Source organism: Camelus dromedarius, chromosome 5 (assembly GCF_036321535.1).
Source record: "Camelus dromedarius isolate mCamDro1 chromosome 5, mCamDro1.pat, whole genome shotgun sequence".
Classification (NCBI taxonomy): Eukaryota; Metazoa; Chordata; class Mammalia; order Artiodactyla; family Camelidae; genus Camelus; species Camelus dromedarius.
This window is the reverse complement of record NC_087440.1, coordinates 68,315,021-68,334,258: the sequence shown is the minus strand read 5'-3', so window position 1 is coordinate 68,334,258 and position 19,238 is coordinate 68,315,021. Positions and strand designations below refer to the sequence as shown.

The 19,238-nt window shown below is 49.8% G+C and overlaps 1 protein-coding gene across 1 annotated transcript in view; it reads left to right on the top strand.

The window, feature by feature from the left end:
• The window catches only part of LOC105086255 (zinc finger protein DPF3), a 199,870-nt gene that overhangs the window by 133,301 nt on the left and 47,331 nt on the right, over positions 1 to 19,238 (top strand). Inside the window, exons 4-6 of the mRNA XM_064486090.1 lie at positions 2,151 to 2,278; positions 8,533 to 8,628; positions 16,061 to 16,139. Coding sequence (XP_064342160.1) covers positions 2,151 to 2,278; positions 8,533 to 8,628; positions 16,061 to 16,139 — 303 coding nt within the window. The remainder of the gene's footprint in view (positions 1 to 2,150; positions 2,279 to 8,532; positions 8,629 to 16,060; positions 16,140 to 19,238) is intronic.

Below are 19,238 nucleotides of genomic sequence, written 5' to 3'. Positions count from 1 at the left end.
CATTGAAACAGACTGTTGACTATTTTTCTGACACTTAAATGTAACTTTATCACACAGGCCTCCCCTGACCCCCTGACCTAAAGTAAACCCCCCCACCTCCCACCATATTCTTCCTTTGCATTTCACTCTGTTTACCTCCATAGCATTTATGACATTTTTAAATTGCATATTTATTTTGTATTTAGCATTTAATGTCTGTCTCTTTAGATTGTAAACCATTTAGAGGCCTGGCTGGTCGTTATTTGGTTCACCTCCTATATACCAAGCCCCAGCACAGTGGTTGTCACATAGCAGGTGGCAGTAAATGTTTGTTGAATGAATAGGTGAGTGAGTTTCAGAGGTGGCTGATTTGGTGCTAGTGCTTTTTGATGGAGGTGGATCCTGTTTGACTTTCATGTTAAGAAAACTCTCAAAGTCCTTATCTCTCAAGGGACTTTAGGTACTGTTTCTCCTTCCCGCCATTGTATTCTGGGGGCTGGTCACACATAGGTGTGAGTTTCTTTAGTTTTAATGGGCTGCCCCGAGTGCTGTTCCTCTCGTGGGCTGGTCAGCCTGTGCCTGGTTCTGGTGGAGGAGACGGGGGAAGCTGGAGTTCCACTGGAGGCAGAATAAAGCCCAGTGGAACACAGCTTGATTGTGCTGGTTATTTCCGTGTACTCCCCCAGATCCGCCCTTTGTCCTTCTTTACACCGCCCTGTGCCCCGGGAAGCTGACCCCGGTGGCTGCATCAGTGAGGCTCCCTTGCCCTCTGGCTCCTGGTTGAGGTTGGCCATTGGCCAATGGGAGGGCAGAGCAGGAAGACGAGGATGGAGGGAGAAAGAGGTTGGGCCATGTGTCCCTGCGCCCGGTTCTCTGGCGTGCGCGCTCAAGAGCCATGCTGCAGCTACAGCGCCTACCGGGGGCGCTCCATGGCACGCTCTCTAGGTCTCGCAAACGCTCTCTCTGTCCCTCCGGGAATAGGAGTGCTCATGGCTCCCTGCTGTTAATTCCCCTGGGTGCTTCACCATTCCTTGTTGTCCCTTACTCCTGTCCACACCTCTGTAAACAGTCCTCACACTGAACTCTGTACAAATGGGCCGTTCACTCCCATGACTGTTTGCTCGGGCACCACGCCGTCAGATCTTGCACCCATCTTAACCTGATGCAGGGAGGGGCCTGTGCATCTAATCACAGTGGGGTATGAGGTACTGGATCAGAGGAGAGGTTGGAGGAATATTTTGTAGTAAATCCAAATGTGATCACCTGTACCTGAGTTTTCTGTTTCTGGGGAAATACAAAAAAGTCCCCAAGAACCTCCTTTGGGTTACAATTTGGGGGGATGTCATGAGAAGGGAGTTCTGTTTCTCCCTTGGTTTCTCTCATGGGCCGGGCTGGCTCTGGCTGCCACTGCTCCAGTGGCCCCATGACCTCAAGCCCCAGGAAGCCAATCAAACTCTGATGCCTTCAGAACAGATGCCCCGGCGTGCGGGCACTGCCGCTCCCAGCTGCTGGTCTGGGGCCTGTGAGGCATCTGCCCTCGTTCTTTTTCTTCCCTTGGCTTTAGAGGCCTTTACTTCCCTGATGAGTTGATTAGAACAGCCTCTCTGAAGTTAAAATCACTTTTCATGGGGTAGACTGGAGCCGGGCAGCCAGCATGGCCGGGGGAGGTCGTGGGGTCACCAAACAAGAGCTGGCCTAGAGGGAGAGGATGATAAGACCGAGGCCGACATTGGTGTACCGCTTTGGAGTGCTCAAAGCACTTTAATGTGAAGGAACACATTTATGCGCCACAAAATGGCCTTGTGGGGGGCTGGGCATTGTCACCCTCACTTTGTAGATGTGGAAAAGGGCTCGGGCATCCTCCAGTGCCTCGCCCAAAGTCACAGGGCTGGAGAGTGGCAGAAACAGGACGGAGACCCAGTTCATCTGACCCCACGTCCATCTGGCGCCCTTTCTGCTCTGCTTCTGCTGTCTCTAAGGGAGCAGGCAGGGTTGGGCTCTGTCTCGGGGATTGTGGCTGGAGACAGAAAAGCTCCAGTGTTGGGAGGAGAGAGCCCAGGCTGTCGAGTCCTCCCCAGGAGCTCCAGTTCCTGCAATGCCCTTGGGGGCCCCTCCTCCTGTCCCTCCTGCTTCGAGTGACCTGAGGCTGCTTTTCTGTCCTTGCTTTTCAGAAGTGGAGCTGCCCCTGAAGAAGGATGGGTTCACCTCAGAAAGCACCACCCTGGAAGCCTTGCTCCGCGGGGAGGGGGTCGAGAAGAAGGTGGACACCAGGGAGGAGGAAAGCATCCAGGAGATACAGGTATTTCTGTGCTTGCTGGTGGGACGCCCCCGAGCATCACCGTTGTGCTCCTGAGAACTCCAGCCCCGGCTCTGGTCCTCCTATCACGGAACAGGGCTGTGCCTCAGCTACCTCGGGGCGCTGTTGCTGGGGAGCTCGCAAATTCTTTTCTGATTTAACCTGTCCCCCTTTCCCTCCCTCTCTGTGTTTATCCATTCAAAATGCAGTTTGGGAGCCTACTGTGCAGCAGGCACTGTTCTAGGTCCTGGGGGGCGCAATGGTGAGCAAAACAGACTGGGTCCTGTTCCCCAGGGAGCTGAGAGTCCACAGTCCAGCTCTGAACTCTCGGTTGTCTGCACCAGCCTGTCCAGAGTGATTCCCTGCTCCACCCCATCCTCGGCGCCGGTACACCAGCCGTCTTATCCTTTCACATCACTGCCCACTCCTTCTTCAAGGCCAGTTTCGAAGTCACCCTCCTGGCAGGGTCAGTGGCTCCTGTCCCCGTGTGTTCACCATCCTCTGTGCACAGCACTACTAAGGTGGTCACCATGCAGGGTCACCATTCAGGATTATAATGGTGCACTCTGACTGTTTCTTATTCATTTTTCTTGACTCCCCAGTGTCGAATCCAATGGTTGGCACAGAGGATTGTAATAATATTAATTAATACAAATAGACATAATAGTCCTAAATATTAAACATAATTAAATTATTAAAGTTAAATTATATTTATACTTTATATTGAATTTTTATATTTTATGTTGTACAGTACATATGATAAAATTATGTTTATTAATTTTACTTCCAATTTAATATTTACAGATTAATTTATTAGCATTATAATTAAATTACTAACAGTTACATTTTTGGTTTGCTTCGTAAGTAGCACCAGTGTGTGAATTTCACTGAGTCAGGGACCAGGCGGTGGTGTTCACCATCGTACCCTGGGGGCCTTGCACCTTTGGGCAGAGTCAGGTGTCCCTAAAGGCAGTGAATGAGTCAATGAATGTGGCCTTCTCTGCTGTTCCTGCGTTCAGATGAATCTTTTCTATTCAGTCGAGTCTTTTCTATTTGGTTGTCACAACATGGCTTATCTTTGCTCCCTCCTCAACTTCTCCGAGCCCCAGCCCCAGTAAAGATCCTTATTGACTGTGACCTTTATTTGTTTGACACACTTTGGAGTTGTCTTCAACCCCAGTCCTTCTCTCACACCCAATATCCATTCATCAGGAATCCTGTCCGCTGTGCCCTCAATGTGAATCCAGAGCATAGCCCCTTCTCACCACACCCACCTGGTCCAGGGCACACGCATCTCCCGTCTGAACTCTTGCGGTAAAGTGATCCCCCTACTGATGGTTGAGAGGGAGCCCTTGCTGCGCTCAGAACCCACGCTGGCCCCTGTTCTCTCGAGTATGAGTCATGGCCCTCCTACCTCTCTCCAACTCACTGCTTCCTCTCTTCCTTCCTTCCTCACTCGGCTCCAGGCCGCCACCTCCTTCTGCTGCCTCCCCCGCAACACACACCGGCCCGCTCCACCCTGGGCTTTGCTCTGGCTGTAGAGTCCTCTCCCCACACATCTGCTGGGCTCTCACTCTCACCTTCTTCAAGGTTTTGCTCCTGTCCCTCCTTCTCTGTGGAGTTGACCCTGACCACTGTGTGCAACACCACATCCTGTGCCCCTGATTCTTACATGCTTTCCTCTCTCCTTTTCCCCCATAGTTTTGTCACCATCTAACAGACTTCATAGTTTTCTGATTTATTATGCTACGGTTTATTTTCTCCTCCAATAGCATGTAAACTCCTCAAGGGCAGGCGTCTTTGTCCATCTCGCTCACTCATGTATCTCAAACATCTATACACTGCCTGACACTTAGTAGGTGCGCAACAAATGTTTATTGTGTGGGTGCACGAGTGAACAGATTCCTAAGAGTTGACCATCCCTGGTCCGTCCCCTCTCCGACATGTCCTCCTCTGCTAGCTGACCTTTCATCCCCAAACACAACTCTGCTTGTGCCACGCCCTTGTTTAAAAAACTTGGCTAAAACACTTTTGTTTCCTGCTAAATAAATCTGAAATGATGAGTGTGATCGTCTTGAGCCCCCTCTCCCTGCTCCTAACCTAGTTTTCAGGCTTGTTTCCCACAGTTCCTTTACTCCCTCTGTTCTTCAGCCTCTTCCCTCCGTGCCTCTGGTCATGCTGTGCCCTTTATCTGGCGTAGCTTTTCTTCCATCTCCACGTGCACAAATTCCACCCATCTATTAGGCTCAGCCCTGATACCACCTTCCCCATGAAGCCTTTCTTGATAACCGCCCTCCCTTTCCCCCTAGTTCTCTTTTTACCGCCAGCATTTAGGACACCTGGGAGTTTCTTCTTCTTCTTCTAATTCCTTTTTTTTTTTTTTTGCTATTCATGTATTATCCCCCATTTTTGGACTTTCAGATATTTGAAGTCAATGTCTGTCCCATCTAGATTGCCCATTAGAGTAGTTTTTGCTTGGTTAGTGTAATTTGACTGAGTCAGTGAGTGGGACAGAACCATTGCCCAGAAGCCTTGATGCTCCAGTGACAGTCAGCCCTTTCCCTTTCGAGCTGGCAGTGGTTCAAGTGGGTTCAAGTCCTTCTCAGTGGGTTCAAGTCCTTCTCAGGCAGCGTCGGGCCAGTATACGGGTTGTTGTTGTTGAATCGTTATCATCACCATCATCCCTGATGTAAACTGAATGCCTACTATGTGCAGAGCATGAAAGCCACCATCTGCTGTGCTAGAAGCCAAAACCAGGACCCAAAGCCAGAGGAGTTTACATGTTCTTATTGGCTTTGATTATTAAAATCAAGTGCACGTCTAGCAAATGGTCTGTTTTGTTCATTTTCCCATTCATTTATTCGCTCCATCAAAGTTTATCGAGTGTCTCCTCTGAGCAGGCGTGGTGTCGGGTTCTGGGGAAATGAAGAAACCAAGAGAGACCTGTCCCCTCCACTCATATTCTGTTATGACATGCAGACAGAAAGCAAGGACACAGACAAAATAATTGCATTTCAGGATACTTGCTTTGAAAAGAACAGAGCATGAAGATTCAGTATAAGAGGAGGGACAGATTCTAGGTAGTGTCCTAAGGGAGACAGGGACTTAACTCAGTCCTATGAGATGAGAAGGAGCTGAGAAAGTGAGGAACCTAGGAAGCAGCCTTCTGGGCAGAGGAAAGTGCTCCTGAAGGCCTCGTGATAGGTCCCAGCTCATCGTGTTGAAAGAATAGACAGAAGGCCGGTGTGGTTGGAGCACAGAGCTGAGAAGAGAAGGGCCCTGGGTGGGGATGGCGAGGTGGGCAGGGCCAGACCTGCAAGAGGCTCTTGGTTTCATGAGACATGAAAAAGGAAGCCATTTGGAGGATTTTAACCAGGGCAGTGAATGTGTGTTTCCTCCAGATCCCTCCAGCCACTATGTGGAAGAAAGATGGGATGCAGGGCCAGCAGTGGAAGGAGGGAAATCAGCTAGGAGGTTTCCGCACTGTTTCAGGCCAGAGATAATGGAGTCTTTAAAAGGGAATTCCTTCTTTTTTTAAACACACACACACACACACACACACACACACACACACACACAACCAAGAACCATTGTTAGCATCACTGTAAAGACTGTTTAGAGTAACAAGGAGAAGAGTTATTTTAAAATGTGTTTATTTTGCAGATAATGTCCTTGGACAGGGAATGCATGAGTTACCAGGGGATCAGCTGCATCTCTAGTTGGACACCCTTGCCCTTCATTGCTAATACAGGACGCCCCCTCTGCTTCCTGAGCCCTGAATAGAGCTTTGTTTGTTAGGAACTCCCGGCTCCTCCCGACTTATGTAGAGAGGCCTCTGGTGTCAGGGCCACGTTGCAGGAAATGCAAAAACACAGGAAATGCTGCTGTCACATCTGAGGCCTGGGGCTTGGACTGGAGGTTCTAGAGATACAGGGAAGCCAGTGGGAAGAGGGAGAGAGAAGTCAGCTTACTCCAAGACACTGAGGCCATGCAGCACGTCTGGGGACTAGTGCAACTAGTGCAGCTGCCTTCACTGATTTTTCACCTTCCAACCCAGAGTCCATATTGCAGGTAATAAATACCTTCATAATGAAAAACGAGCGTGGAGTCAGAATGGCACTGAGATGCCAGAGGCAATGACCTTTAAATTCGAGGCACTTGGAACTTACCATGATTAAATGACTTCAAGACCCAGAAAGTTAGCGATGGCTATACAAACAGCAACCACAGGCATAACAACACCCCGTATTTATCCTACATCTTTGCACTGAAGACTTGTCATTGTATCACTAGTGTTCCCACCTACAGTTCAGAGAGGCTGGCCTAGCTGTGGGCCAGAGGTCGTCTCCAGCTGCTGCTGCTTCCCTGTCGGATGGCGAAGGTCTGCCCGGAGACCCTAAGTGCTGCCAGCTGACGACTTCCCACAAAAGCATAGCAGAGAATCCAGACAAGAATTTACTAGTCCCGTTTTGAGTTCTTTGGGAGGATTTGGTAATTGGCAATATCCTGACCCCTGTGATGGGAATGGGGCTCTATGACAAGAAGCAGCGGGAGAAGCTCGCTGGAAACTCACCTCTGGGCTTCCTGCTCGGAGGACAGGCCAGGGGCATCGTTAGGATGCCACCTGAACAGTGATGGTGATCCCAGAAGGCAGTACTGTGCGTGCTGCTTTCTAAGCCTTTTCCCAGCTTGTGTGATTGTCGTATCATCACCACAAGGATGGGTGGATGCTGTTATCCTGTACAATTTGGTGCCCACCCGCCTTTCTAGCATCATCTTATGCCAGTCTCTCCCTGAGACACTGAACTCTTGTCGCACTGGCCTCTTTCTGCTCCCTGGACAAGCCATGTTCCCCTCCCTGCATCAGAGAGCTTGCTCATGCTGTTCCTTCTTCCTGGAATACTTTCTCTCCTTCCCTCCCCCTGGTCCCTATTCCCAAGGTTAGTCTCTGTTCATCCTTTCCATCTCAACTCTCTTAGTTCATTTCCTCAGGTAAGCCTTACCTGACCTCAGATTAGGTAAAGTTCCCTTCTAACAGCCTCTCTTAGCGCCTTGAACTTGCCTGTCACAGTTTGCATGGCAGTTGTAACTATATGGTTATATACGTGGTTTGAATCTGTCTTCCCTTCATTAGACTGTAGAGTCCATTTGGGGCCAGGACTATAGCTGTTTTGTGGCTGGTCCAGCACAGCACCTGCCATGTCATCAGCCCTGGACAAATGTTTGTTGATAGAATGAATGAATTCCTATTTGATACTTGGGGGAATCTGAGGCATGAAGCGATGAGGACTCACCCAAGGTCACACAGTGAGCCTGTAAAGAACACCCAGGGTTCCTGATGTGGAATCCAGTGAGCTCCATGCCCTTCCCCTTCCCCAACTTCCACTCTGGGGGCTGGGTCCTTTTCCCTCCCTTAAACCTAGAGATACACACCTTACCTCCCCTTTCCTTCCCTCCCCCAAAGGGAGTGAAGTGCTCAGGTCCTATAGGAAGTACCATAATACACCTTGGAATTCTCAGACACAAGGGCTGAGAAAGAGATGGAAAGCTCTGAGCTGATGAACCTGACCTTGCTTTGGATGCGCTGTGTGATCCTGAGCAGTCGAAACTTTCCCGCCTCAGTTTGTTTACCTGAAAAGAGATTGGATTCTCTGCTGCAGTGTGACTCACAGGGCTGTTAGAATTAAATTCATGATCTTTAAGCTCCATTACAAGTAATGTGCTGTAATGAAAATCCATTTCTCTTAAAAAAAAAAAAAGATGGAAGATGATGAATGACACATTAATGTCAAATTCTGGTGAGATGAACAGGAAGTTACTTGTTCTCATCAAACAGGGCAGGGTTCCAGGATGCCAGGGAAAGGAGAAGCACATTTTCATCTTTGAGGTGGCCCTTTAGGAACAAGAGGACAATTACATTAGAGTAAGTTTTGACCAGACATCCTGGGCCCACGTAGGAGAGTATCCCTGCCAAAGTATTCTCTTTTTAGAAAACACTTCTTGGGCAAATAGAATTGAAAAAGGTCAGTGTTCTGGGAGGATGTGGCTGACATGGTCCTGGGGGTTTGAGAGAGAGATGGTACCGCCGAGAGCGCCAACTCCGGGCCAGCATGTTGGAGGCCTAGCTTCCCAAGCAATGGCTGCATCTTCACTGTGTTAAAAAAAATACCAAAAAATCAGAACACCCCAAATAACCCTCTGATGGTTTTCTCCTCTGCATTTTATTTCTCATCCCCTCTATTTTCTTGTCCTTTCAGAGGGTTTTGGAAAACGATGAAAATGTAGAAGAAGGAAATGAAGAAGAGGATTTAGAAGAGGATGTTCCCAAGCGGAAGAACCGGACCAGAGGACGGGTAAGCTGGGGATGCTGTGAGGGAGCCGAGAGGTCAGGGAGGCTGGCGCCTGGTGAACAGCCCGTCCCCAGGTCCAAAGGCCCCCTGCAGCTAGAGGGGAGGGCACAGCTCAGTTGTAGAGTGCGTGCCTAGCTTGCGTGAGGTCCTGGGTTCAATCCCGAGTAACTTCATTAAATAAACAAACAGATCTAATTACCTCCCTCTCCACCCCCACAAAAAAAAAAAAAAAGAAAAAGAAAAGAGAAAAACCAAAGTCCCACTGCAGCTAGACAGAAGTTGCATCCATGGTCTTCCTGCAGAACACCCAGAGAGGAGACCTCCAGATGAGCTCGTATCCCAGGTGATAACCTGCAAGAGTTTAGAGCTGGCACGAGACGGAAGATGAGGCAGAGGGCGCCCCGAGGGGGATGGGGAGGGTCTGGGGAAGTGGGGTGGGGTCTGGATTGGGGTGGAGGATGAGGAGCCTGGGACTGCTGTCCCCATTCCTCAGTCGTAGAAGGAGGCTGAAAGCGTCCTGTCCCCGGGGCCATCCCAGAATGACAGGGCGAGGGCACTTGCTTTGGGGTGTGTTTCACTAGGCAGAGAGTGGAGCAAGCTGGGAAAGCGTGGGGACCATAGCTGATGATTCCCAGGTGGGTGTGGCAGGGGCTTTGGAGCCTTGTGAGCCTGGAATGTGGCTAGAAAAGGCCAGAAGCCTGGGGAATGGCTGAGGGGAAATCCGTGGTAGAAGGAATGAAAATATGACGGTGACCCTTGAGGGGAGGGAGTCAAACCTGAGTGGTGCTCTCAGGCAATCTGGTTGGTCCTCCAGAGTCCCCAAGTTCAAGCCCGAAGGGGTTTTCTGTGGTCACCTTCAGGGGTCTGTGCGAGTGTCTGACAGTAACCAGGTGGAGCGGGATCCCTGAGGATGAACTGCTCTGGGTCCGGAGAATCACCTCTCTGAGGCCTGCCCGGCTCCTTCAGGCTCTAGGCAGGATGCTTACCCCTCTCATGGACAAGAGGCTAGTCCTGGATGCCCTCTGGGCTTGTGATAACTGCGCCAAGCCTCTCTGTTCCTGTGGCTCTTGTGCCTGAATATACATCAGAATCACCAGGAGAGCCTATTGGAATGCAAACTCCCAGGACCCACTCCCAGAAGCTCTGATTCAGGAGGCGGTGGGGGGAGGCCTGGGGAGGCCTGGAGAGCTGTATTATAAGTAAGCCCCTAGGTGACTGGTGCAAAAGATCTGGTGCTGCCCACACTGAGTGAAGATGCTCCGGCGCCGATGGGACCTGGAACTTCTCCATCTGGGCAGGGCAGCCCTTTGATGCTGCACACCGTATACAGTCAGCACCCAGTTTCAGCAGTGATCTGTATTTTGACACTCTTGTTTTATCTATTCTTTACTCCCATGTGTTGTTAGTTTGTATGTTTGTTTCTCGGTTTGTTGTTTTGGTTTTTTGGGTTGTTTTGGTGGAGTATTTGAAAGCAAGTCCTAGACATTTTCTCTTTTATCCTGCTCACACTTCAGTGTATATCTCTAACAGGTATCATTATTGTACTCAATAAGAATAACTATTCTAATATCTATTATCCAGTCCTTAATCATTTCCCACTGATTTTCTCAAAAATGCCTTTTTACAGTTGGATTGTTTGAAACTTAAGTCTCTTGTATTCTATAATCTACCCCTTCCTTGCTACTCCCTACCACACACACAGTTTTTTCTCCTTGCTCTTTGTTTGTTGAAGAACCTGGGAGGCTGGTCCAGTAGAATTTCTCATATTCTAGATTTGGCAGACTGGTGGTGTTTAATGTGTCCCTCCATTCTCTTTATTTTCTGAAAACTGGTGGTTTGATGAGATACTTGATTTGTGTGTGTGTGTGTGTGTGTGTGTGTGTGTGTGTATAAATATTTTTTGGTGGAGCTAGAATCTTTCCTAGCTGTGATATGTGCTTCTTATTGCTTCACATCCAGAGACATATGCTGTCCACTTGTTCTGTCTTCAGTGGTGGTTAAGTTGATCGTGGATTTAGGTGTTGTCAGCTTGATCTCTCCTTAGAAAGTACCCCATCATGTTGTCATCTAATCATCTTAGTGGCCACTGATGAACTTGCCTTGACTCATGACTGCATTGGGGGTTACAATATAATGAATTTCTAATTCCATCATTAAAAGCAGTTTTAGAGTGTGGAGTTTATTTGCTGTGTACCTCTGGGCCTGCTTCCATCCCTTCCCTTAACCCAAACCAAACTTACTGCAACCTAGACATTGAACTTATGGTCAGCAAACATGAATGGTGTCTCTTCTCTGTAAGAACACCAGCAGAAGCGGCAGCCCCAGCCGTTTGAGCTTTCTGTAGGCTTCCTGTCCACCAGACAATGTGATGAGGCTCTTCACACTTCTGTTGGGACAGAGAGGCAGTCTAAGGCTGTACACCTCAGTGCCTGGTGGTCCCTGAACCACAGCATCAGTGTCACCTGGGAGCTTGTTAGAACTGCAGAGCCCAGCCTCCACCCTAGACGGACTGAATTAACACCTGCACTTTAACAGGACCCCCAGGTGCTTTGTGTGCTCACTGAAGAAGTTAAGGCTAAGGTAGTGATGACAAGAGCAGTCTCTGCATTGTTTGAACCATGAGTTCAAATCCCAGCTCCACCACATACTAGGCTTTGGGTGAGTTATATAACTTCTGTGACCTTGACCAAATTATGTAAGTATTCCGGGTCTCAGTTTCTTCCTCATTAAAATAAGGGTAATAATATGCAACCAATTTTGAGTGCTTAATAAAGGCTAGATGTTTCTAGGAGGGTGCAAGCAAAGGGAATAACTTTCAGAACTTTGACAATGGAGATTCCCTGATAGGTGAGGGAAATTCAGACCTAACAATTAATAACTGTGTCTACGGCAACTTGAGCCTAACAAATCACTGCTCTTTAAATTTCATGAAATTCCTGTGAGCCATCCATGTGAGGATTATCATTCAGTTGATCAATCAGTATTTGTGATGCACTGTGGTGCAGCCCGGTGCATCTCAAACTTGAATGTGCATGTAAAGCGCCTGGTGATCTTGTTCAAGTGCAATTCTGATGCAGTACGTCTGGCAGGTGGGGACTGAGATCTTGCTTCATTAGCAAGATCCCAGGTGATGCCAGTGCTGCTGGTCTGAGCACCGCACTTTAAATAGCAAGAGTTTAGAGCAAAGGTTCTCAGTTTTTTTGGTCTCAGGAATTCTAAATTTAAAAATTACTGAGAGCTCCCAAAGCTGTTGTTCTAGTGGGTTATAACTAGTGATACTTCCCATATTAAAAATTAAAACAGAAAAAATGTTAAGAATACACGAGCACTCAGAGTGATGGCACCATCATATCATGTAGCCTCTGGAAAACTCCACTGTGCATTTGTGAGGGAATGTGAGTGAAAACTTTCAAATAACATTTTAGTACTATTACAAAAATAGTTTGGACATTGCAGACCACTGAAAGGGTCTCAGGGACATCTCCCCACCCCAAGGATCCCTGGACCACTATTGAGAACAACTGATATAGAGCAACTAGCCTTCTGTTTGGAGCTGAGTCTGTCCTAGTCGAGAGTTGCAGGAAACTCATGGCTTGAGCAAAAATGGGAAATATTTGAGAAGCTGTTGGGCCATTGCCCCAAATCTGAGCAATTTTTAAAGATTCGGGCAGGACAAGAAAGTGACAGGGATTTAGGATTAGGAAAGAGTAAGGAACCCAGGCAGCTTCTGGCCTCAACTTCTCCCTCTTTCATTCTTTTCTTGTGAGATTGCCTTTCCTGCTTCTCTGTGCACATGGCTCCATAGCTTCTGAATTTATGAGTCCCCAGTTCAAGTGACCATTTACCAGTTCAGAGTCCCTTGGAGGCAGAATCTGATTGGCTCAGCTTGGGTCAGGTGTCTCCTCCTGAACCAGCCAATCAGCTGGTGGCCAGTGGGGCAGGGCTGTGTGGTACAGTTGTGGCTGCCGTGGCCCACCAGTGTGTGAACGGGGAGGTGGAGCAGGGAGGGTGGAAAGGGATGGGCAGTTCTCAGAGAAGGGACACTGGTTTCTTTTCGACATCAGCTTCAAAGTTTCCTGTAACAGATCCTGGAAACCTGGGCCTCTGCCTTCTACTGGCCTTGTGACTATGGACAAGTCATGAACCCTCTCAGAACCTGTTTCATTAAGTGCCAAATGAGAGTCATAATATTACTTGGTTAAACTCAGATGGTGTTGTTGGAATTAACTGAGCTAATTTATGAGAAAGAGCTTTGGATGCTGTGTGCCCAGCAATAGTGCTACATGTCAGGGGTTCATAATAAAGTATGAAGTGCCATCTTTGTCCTCCAGGATCTTGGAATTTAATTGAGGAGAGAATGCTAATAGCCATGATACAATTAGAAAGCAGCAGGCTTCTGACTGTGCACTAACCAAACGCAGTAAGAGTTCAGAGGAAAGAGAGATCAACTGGGCAAGGAGGGGAAGGAATTTATCGAGCACTTCCTGTAGACCCAGCGCTGTCCCCTGTGGTTTTGCACCTCTACAACAACTGCAGTAAAGATGTTGCTCTGCCCATTTTGCAGCTGAGAAAACTGATGCTTAGAGAAATAACTTGTCCAAAAACACATAGCTGGTGTTTAAGCCTATGTCTGTCTGACTTTAGAGCTGATGCTAGTTTTACTTCTCAATGTGGCAAGAGGAAGATCCTTGCAGGAGTGGCGTGTTAACAAAACTAAAGTGTGCACCAGATGTGGATGGGCAGAGGAGAGGCTGGTCCATGACAGGGATCAATAAAAACAAAGACTTGGATATAGCATGAGCATGAGGTCATCCTGGTAGGATTGGCACTAGGTTGTCATTGGATGTGTCAGTGAGTTTTAGACGGCAGTGAATGAATGTGTAAATGAATGAATGACCACGGGCTCCTGTCCTTTACTCTTTTTGCCTCATTGGTCTGGGAGTCGCGCAGGATGGACTGGGTAGGGCAACGCGGAGGTAGAACCCCAGCTGGTGGGTTCTTTGAGCAGTTCCGGGGGTTAATTGATGAGCCCCTGGATTAAGATGTGAAATTGAAGGGAAATGCCTTTAAAGGAAGACGCAATAGTACTTGGATACAGAGAATGAAGGAGAAGAAACAGATGACTGACTTACTGACCGGCTGACTGATGGATTGATTCATTTATTCAGCGAACATTTATTAAGTAAGTGCCGCTTATGTGGCTGGCTCTGTGTCAGGTTCCGGGCATAATGGTGGCCCAAATAGGCATGTTTTCCATCCTTATGTGGGGAGACAGAAAACCAGCAAGTACACCAGCACATGTATGGTATAATGTCAGACAGTGCTAAGTGCTAAGTGCTGTGACAGAACCTGAAGCTGGGGAAGGGAAAGAGGACGATGGAGGGGAAGCGAGAACATACGTTGGTCAGGAGCGCTTCCCTGAGGAGGTGACATTTGAGCAAGACAAGTAGGATTCTGAGTTTCCAGGAGACTATAAGGTGCTGCAGCCACAGGAAGCACCCCTGGCCTGTCTCCTCAGTGCCCTACAGCCACGATCCCTGTTTCGCAGTTGAGGAAACTGAGGTGCAGGGAGAGAGTGGGGGCAGCGGCCACCCTGCTGGCCAGCCCTGTGTGTGAGATTAAACCCTGGCTCCGGGCTGCTCCCCCAGAAGCCCGGTGCTTCCGGCTCCAGCGCTCCTCCTCGTCTCCCCCGTGGTATTTTTAGTCTCCCAGAGCCCCTGCCCGGCTCTGCTGTTGCCTCTGTCATTCTGCTTGACTTGCTTTCACTTGCTCAGAGGCGGCAGTGACAAGGCTGTGAGCTGCACACGTCAAGCTGTCCCCGGCTTCTCCTTCTCCGAGGGGGCGGGGAGGTGGTGAGGGCTGCTGAGGGTGACCACCCTCGGCGTGGGCAGGCGGGGAGGCCTGTCAGTGCCCGGGGGTGACGGCCAGTGCCGCCCAGCTCCCTCTTTGGGTCACCTCTGAGTCACGAGGGCGAGGGGAGGGGGCTGCTGGCTGTTGTGTATTCGGGGGTTGTGGGTGGGGAGGCAAAGAGGGACTGAGCCCAGGAGGGGAGGGGAGGAGAGGGGTGGCATTTTGTAATTTGTTTTGGAGTGAGACAGCTGAGGAGGTGGTGGAGCTGGTAGCTTGGAGGTGGTGTTGATTGCGAGGTGTGTGTGTTTGGGGAGAGTGCAAGCATCGTGGGGCAGGGGGACAGGCCTTTCCACTGTGGTGTCCCCAGTGAAAATGTGCGTGTGTGTGTGTGAGAGAGAGAGAGTGAGAGAGAGAGAGAGAGAGAGAGAGAGAGAGAGAGAGAGAGAGAGAGAGAGAGGGAGAGGGCACTTCAGGCCTTTTGACCGAGAAGTCCCCCTGGGCCACTTTTCCAGGCCAGGCCCCTAGGACCGCCCCATTTTCCCTGCACACCAGGTGCTGCCATGTCTTATTTCTGGTCTGCTGCGCCTTCCTTTCTGTCTCCAGAGACCCCAGCAGGCCCTTCCTTTGGTTGGGAGTTTACTGCTTGCTACTCATTACCAGAGAATGACCTGGAGGGGGCTGGGGTGCAACACACGTGACCAGTGTGGGACTTACAAAGGTTTAAAAATAAACCTTGCCACGTTCTTGTAGCCACTGTCCTGGGGCTGCTGAGCTGCCAGCTCCCTCTCTGCTGCTCTTCTCTGTCCCCGGAGGTAGAGCTCATCCCACCCCACCCCAGGTGATGCTGACCCTGTCTGGAGATGCACACGGGGTGGTGCTTTCAAGGGTCCAGCCCCAGGAGACCACGAAGTGTCAAGGTCTCTGTCTCTGGCTGGAGCCCTGAGCTGCATGAAGCTCACCCTGTGGACCAGGCTGAGCAGGGGAGGGGGGAGCTCCCCGCATGCCCTGATGCCAGACCTGGCTGGCTCTTGAGAGACTTGAGCTGCAGGGAGCGTGAGCACAGGAGTCTGAGGTGATGCCTGCAGTTATGCTACTTGCTCTAACACGCCCCTCAGCTGGGCAGCTGAGGGGAGCTGGGTTGGCATTTCCATGTGGTGTCAGCGAAGCTGGAAGGCTAAGGAGTTGGGGGGAGAGGTTCCGGGGCAACAGCAGAGTATGGGACTTCAGTAGATCGAGGCTTCACAGTCAGACTGTCCTGAGTGGCCTGGCCAAGTGACCTTGTGTAAGCTACTTAACCTCTCTGTTGCCTCCTAATCTGTAAGATGGAGGTTAATAGTAGTATCTCCTTCTTGGAGTTGTGAAGATTTAGTGAAGTGACACAGGTGAGTAGCTGAGTGATTTGGGCAAATTCCTAACCTCTCTGGGCCTCAGTTTCCAGGCCTGTAAAATGGGGTTGGTATAGGTACACATGTTGTATGAAAGTTGAATGAGGAGAGATGGGTGAAGCGCTCAGGGCCTCACAGAAGACACGCTCAGCAGTGACTGGCAGCGTAACAAGCATCCCGCTGTTCCCCTGTCTCCCCAGGCCCGTGGCTCTGCGGGGGGCCGAAGGAGGCATGACGCCGCCTCTCAGGAAGACCACGACAAACCTTACGTCTGTGACAGTAAGTACAGCAGAGGCCGCCTTCCTGCCCTGGCCCCACCCTTCCCTGTGCTTCCCTGGTCGTCAGCCCCGTCTCAGGCTCCCCGCTCCTTCTCTGGGGCCCGCACCACGCCTGCCTCCTCCCCACAGTCACCACCTCACCTCCTGTTGCTGCAGCTTCTGGCCCCGGGTGTTTCTGCGTGAGGGAGGAGCAAGCCAGGGAGGCCTCCCCGCCTCGGACGCCGTCCTGCTGTCTCTGCAGTGCCTTCCTTCGTGGCTTTCCTCCGGCTCCCTCTCTTTCACGGTCTCTGTCTCCTTAAGATTCATCCTCTATTTCTTTCTCTGTTTCAGAGAGTTACAAACAAAAGCATAACTCAAAATCCTCCGACAAAGGTACTTGGCTCCTGTGGCTTTTCATTTGTTTCCCTTTAATTTCCTTTCTCTCGCTCTCCCTCTTGTCCTAGGTAGGGCAAGTTATGAATCTTTCTCTGACGATGACTTAGTTTAATAAATAGCCCTCGGTCCATCTCTAGCCTTTCTTGCTTGCTTCAGAAGCATCTTTTGGCCAAGTGATTGCCTGGCTCCTGGGTTTAGGGTCAGCAGACAGGGCTGGGGAGCGACTGAGGGGCAGAGCAGCCAGGGGCACTGGTGGTGGGTGGACCTCCAGAGACCCACAGCTTCAGAGGGACTGCCATCAGCTCGAGAGAGCTCTGTCTTTCTCACCTACCAGAGCACAGGGTGCTGGGCTGAAAATCCTTGCTCTAGTTATCTTCTCGCCAGATCGGGTACCATCTGCTTGCTTCATGGCAAGGGCAGCCCTCAAAACTGCACTCCCTGACCATCTTGCCTTCCCATCTTTTCCTCCTTGAGGATGCAGAGCTCCGCCATGGGCGAGAATGGGGCTGCAGTGAGGATGGCAGGGCCGCCCATCTTGCCAGTGTCTGCGGTCTCCATGAAAGCAGGAGAGAACCAGGGGAAGAAGCAGGCACAGGGAGTGTGTTGCGGGTGGTGCCATTTTCCTCCCTCTTCACTGGCCTCTTTTGATTTCAAAAAGTTGTTCTGTGCCCGGTGGGGTGACAGCTGGTTGGAGAACATTTTGCTAGAAGAACTCAAACTCCTTGACCCCCATTTGGCTGCTTAATACACCGTGCAGATGACATTCCTGAGAGGACTCCTGCAGGTAACATCTGCATCCCAAGGCAATGCTGGTCCAGGATGAGGAGGGAGCAGGGCATGGGGTGTGATGTCTCTCGGCAATACCAGGAAGTGCCTGCTCCCGCCTGGGTCTCTTGCTTCCTGGATGGGGTGCAGTTTTGTTGTGACGCAAGCATGCTAGCCTTCGGGAGCCTGGTTCTGGGCTTGGAAGGGTCCTCAGACCCCCGGGGAGCAGACTGTCCAGCTGTGTCTGGCCGGAGCAGCCCAGCTATCAAGAATGCCAACAACTGCTTTGGAGCTGGAGCATTGCCACTCCATTCCTCTTTTAAAAAGCTATATTTTCTTAGGTGATTATCTGCTGTGGCAGATAGTGGGATTACTTTTTGCCCTATCTCTCTAGCTTTCCCTGGATTCTCAGCCAATAATAATCCCAGGCACACCCTTTCGCCCTTCTCCACCCTGCTGTCAGCTCCTCCCTTCTCTCCTTTGTCTCAGACCTCTGCCTCCTTAGTGTTTCCTCCACGAAGCACCCTTTGTGGGTATCCCTCTTGCCGGGCTCACACCCTCTCCCCCGAGCTCCTGTGGCTTTGTGCAGGGACTCTCAATGCCATTTTTACTGTTTACTGGTCCCCTCCCCACAGGGTCTTTTCCTCTCCCTGTTTACCCTGTGGTGCTTGGGAGGCCAAATTGCAGGCTTGATGATGTTGGCTTTCTGGAAGTCTCAGCGGCTGCTGTCTTGGCTCTGCCTCCCTTTTCCTCCCTCGGCAGAGCAGGGTCCACTGTGGAATGCCCTTCTCTATTCTGCTTCTCTTAGGAAATTGTGTGGCAGCTCAGTGATTAATAGACTTTATTTTTATCTGGTGCCCTTCAGACATGTGATCCTTTGGGATAGGAATGACCTTTGGAGAGGTCACGAGGCCTACCTCCCACTCCTGAACTGTGCAAGGAATGCTTTTAATAATCTCTAATGCATCCTAAGTAGAGAGGTGTCTGGTCACCTCCTTGAATGTCCCCAGGGATGGTGTTACCACAAGCTGCCCTTTCTTCCATGATTCCAACTGTGCTTTGAATGATTTTTTTTTTTCCTTAATAAGAGTTGAAATTTTTCTCTCCTACAGGCCCCTTTAGCTTTTGTGGATCTTCCCCCAACAAATAGGAACACTCAGCATTTCTTCTGTGCTGGAGGCCCTCTTACCATCCACTTGTATTCTTGGTTTACCTAGAGACACAGCCCATAATTTCTGCAATGGCCTGCTCTGAATTCCTTTCCAGGTTTAGTTTAAGCTCAGTGCTCTCATTGGAAGCAGCACCAAGGCCAAGTGGTTCAAAGAGTAACAGACACATTTCCTTGTTTATTTTACACATCGGTTGTTAACACCACCCACGTCTGTAGGGAATAGAAGTGACTGACCACCCCATTGTGCTGTGCACCATCTCAACCCCTTCCTCCTTCAGTGCCTGTCCCGACCCCCCGGCTAATGCCTCTGCAGGTGTGTGCTCTTTTCTACTTATGCATCTGATGGTTTCTTCCTCCATAAATCACTCTGCATTCAGCCCTATTGACTCTCCGTAAAGAGATACAATAATATGTGACTTCAATATACAAGATTCAATAAAGGCAAATTTAAAGACATTGCCAACTAGTTAAATTTCATTCTCCACAGATTCGCAATCCCTGCCATTTTTGTATCGTCTGTGGTTTGATTTGCATAATCCCCACTCCATCTTTCGAGTTATTTATGAGAATATTAAGCCACCTCGGCCCCCGCCACCCCTTTCTGGGTTTATGTTGGAGTAGTTATAGCCATTTTTCCGGTGGGATTGTGTTTAACCCTTACTGGTATATATTCCTACATAGCTGTCCTGCTCTGTTCTCGGTCCAAGTTTCCCTTTCAAGATGGGTGGTTGAAATATTATCTTAGCTGCTAACTTCAGGTGATAGATAGTTTGCTTGTTACCTCTCACT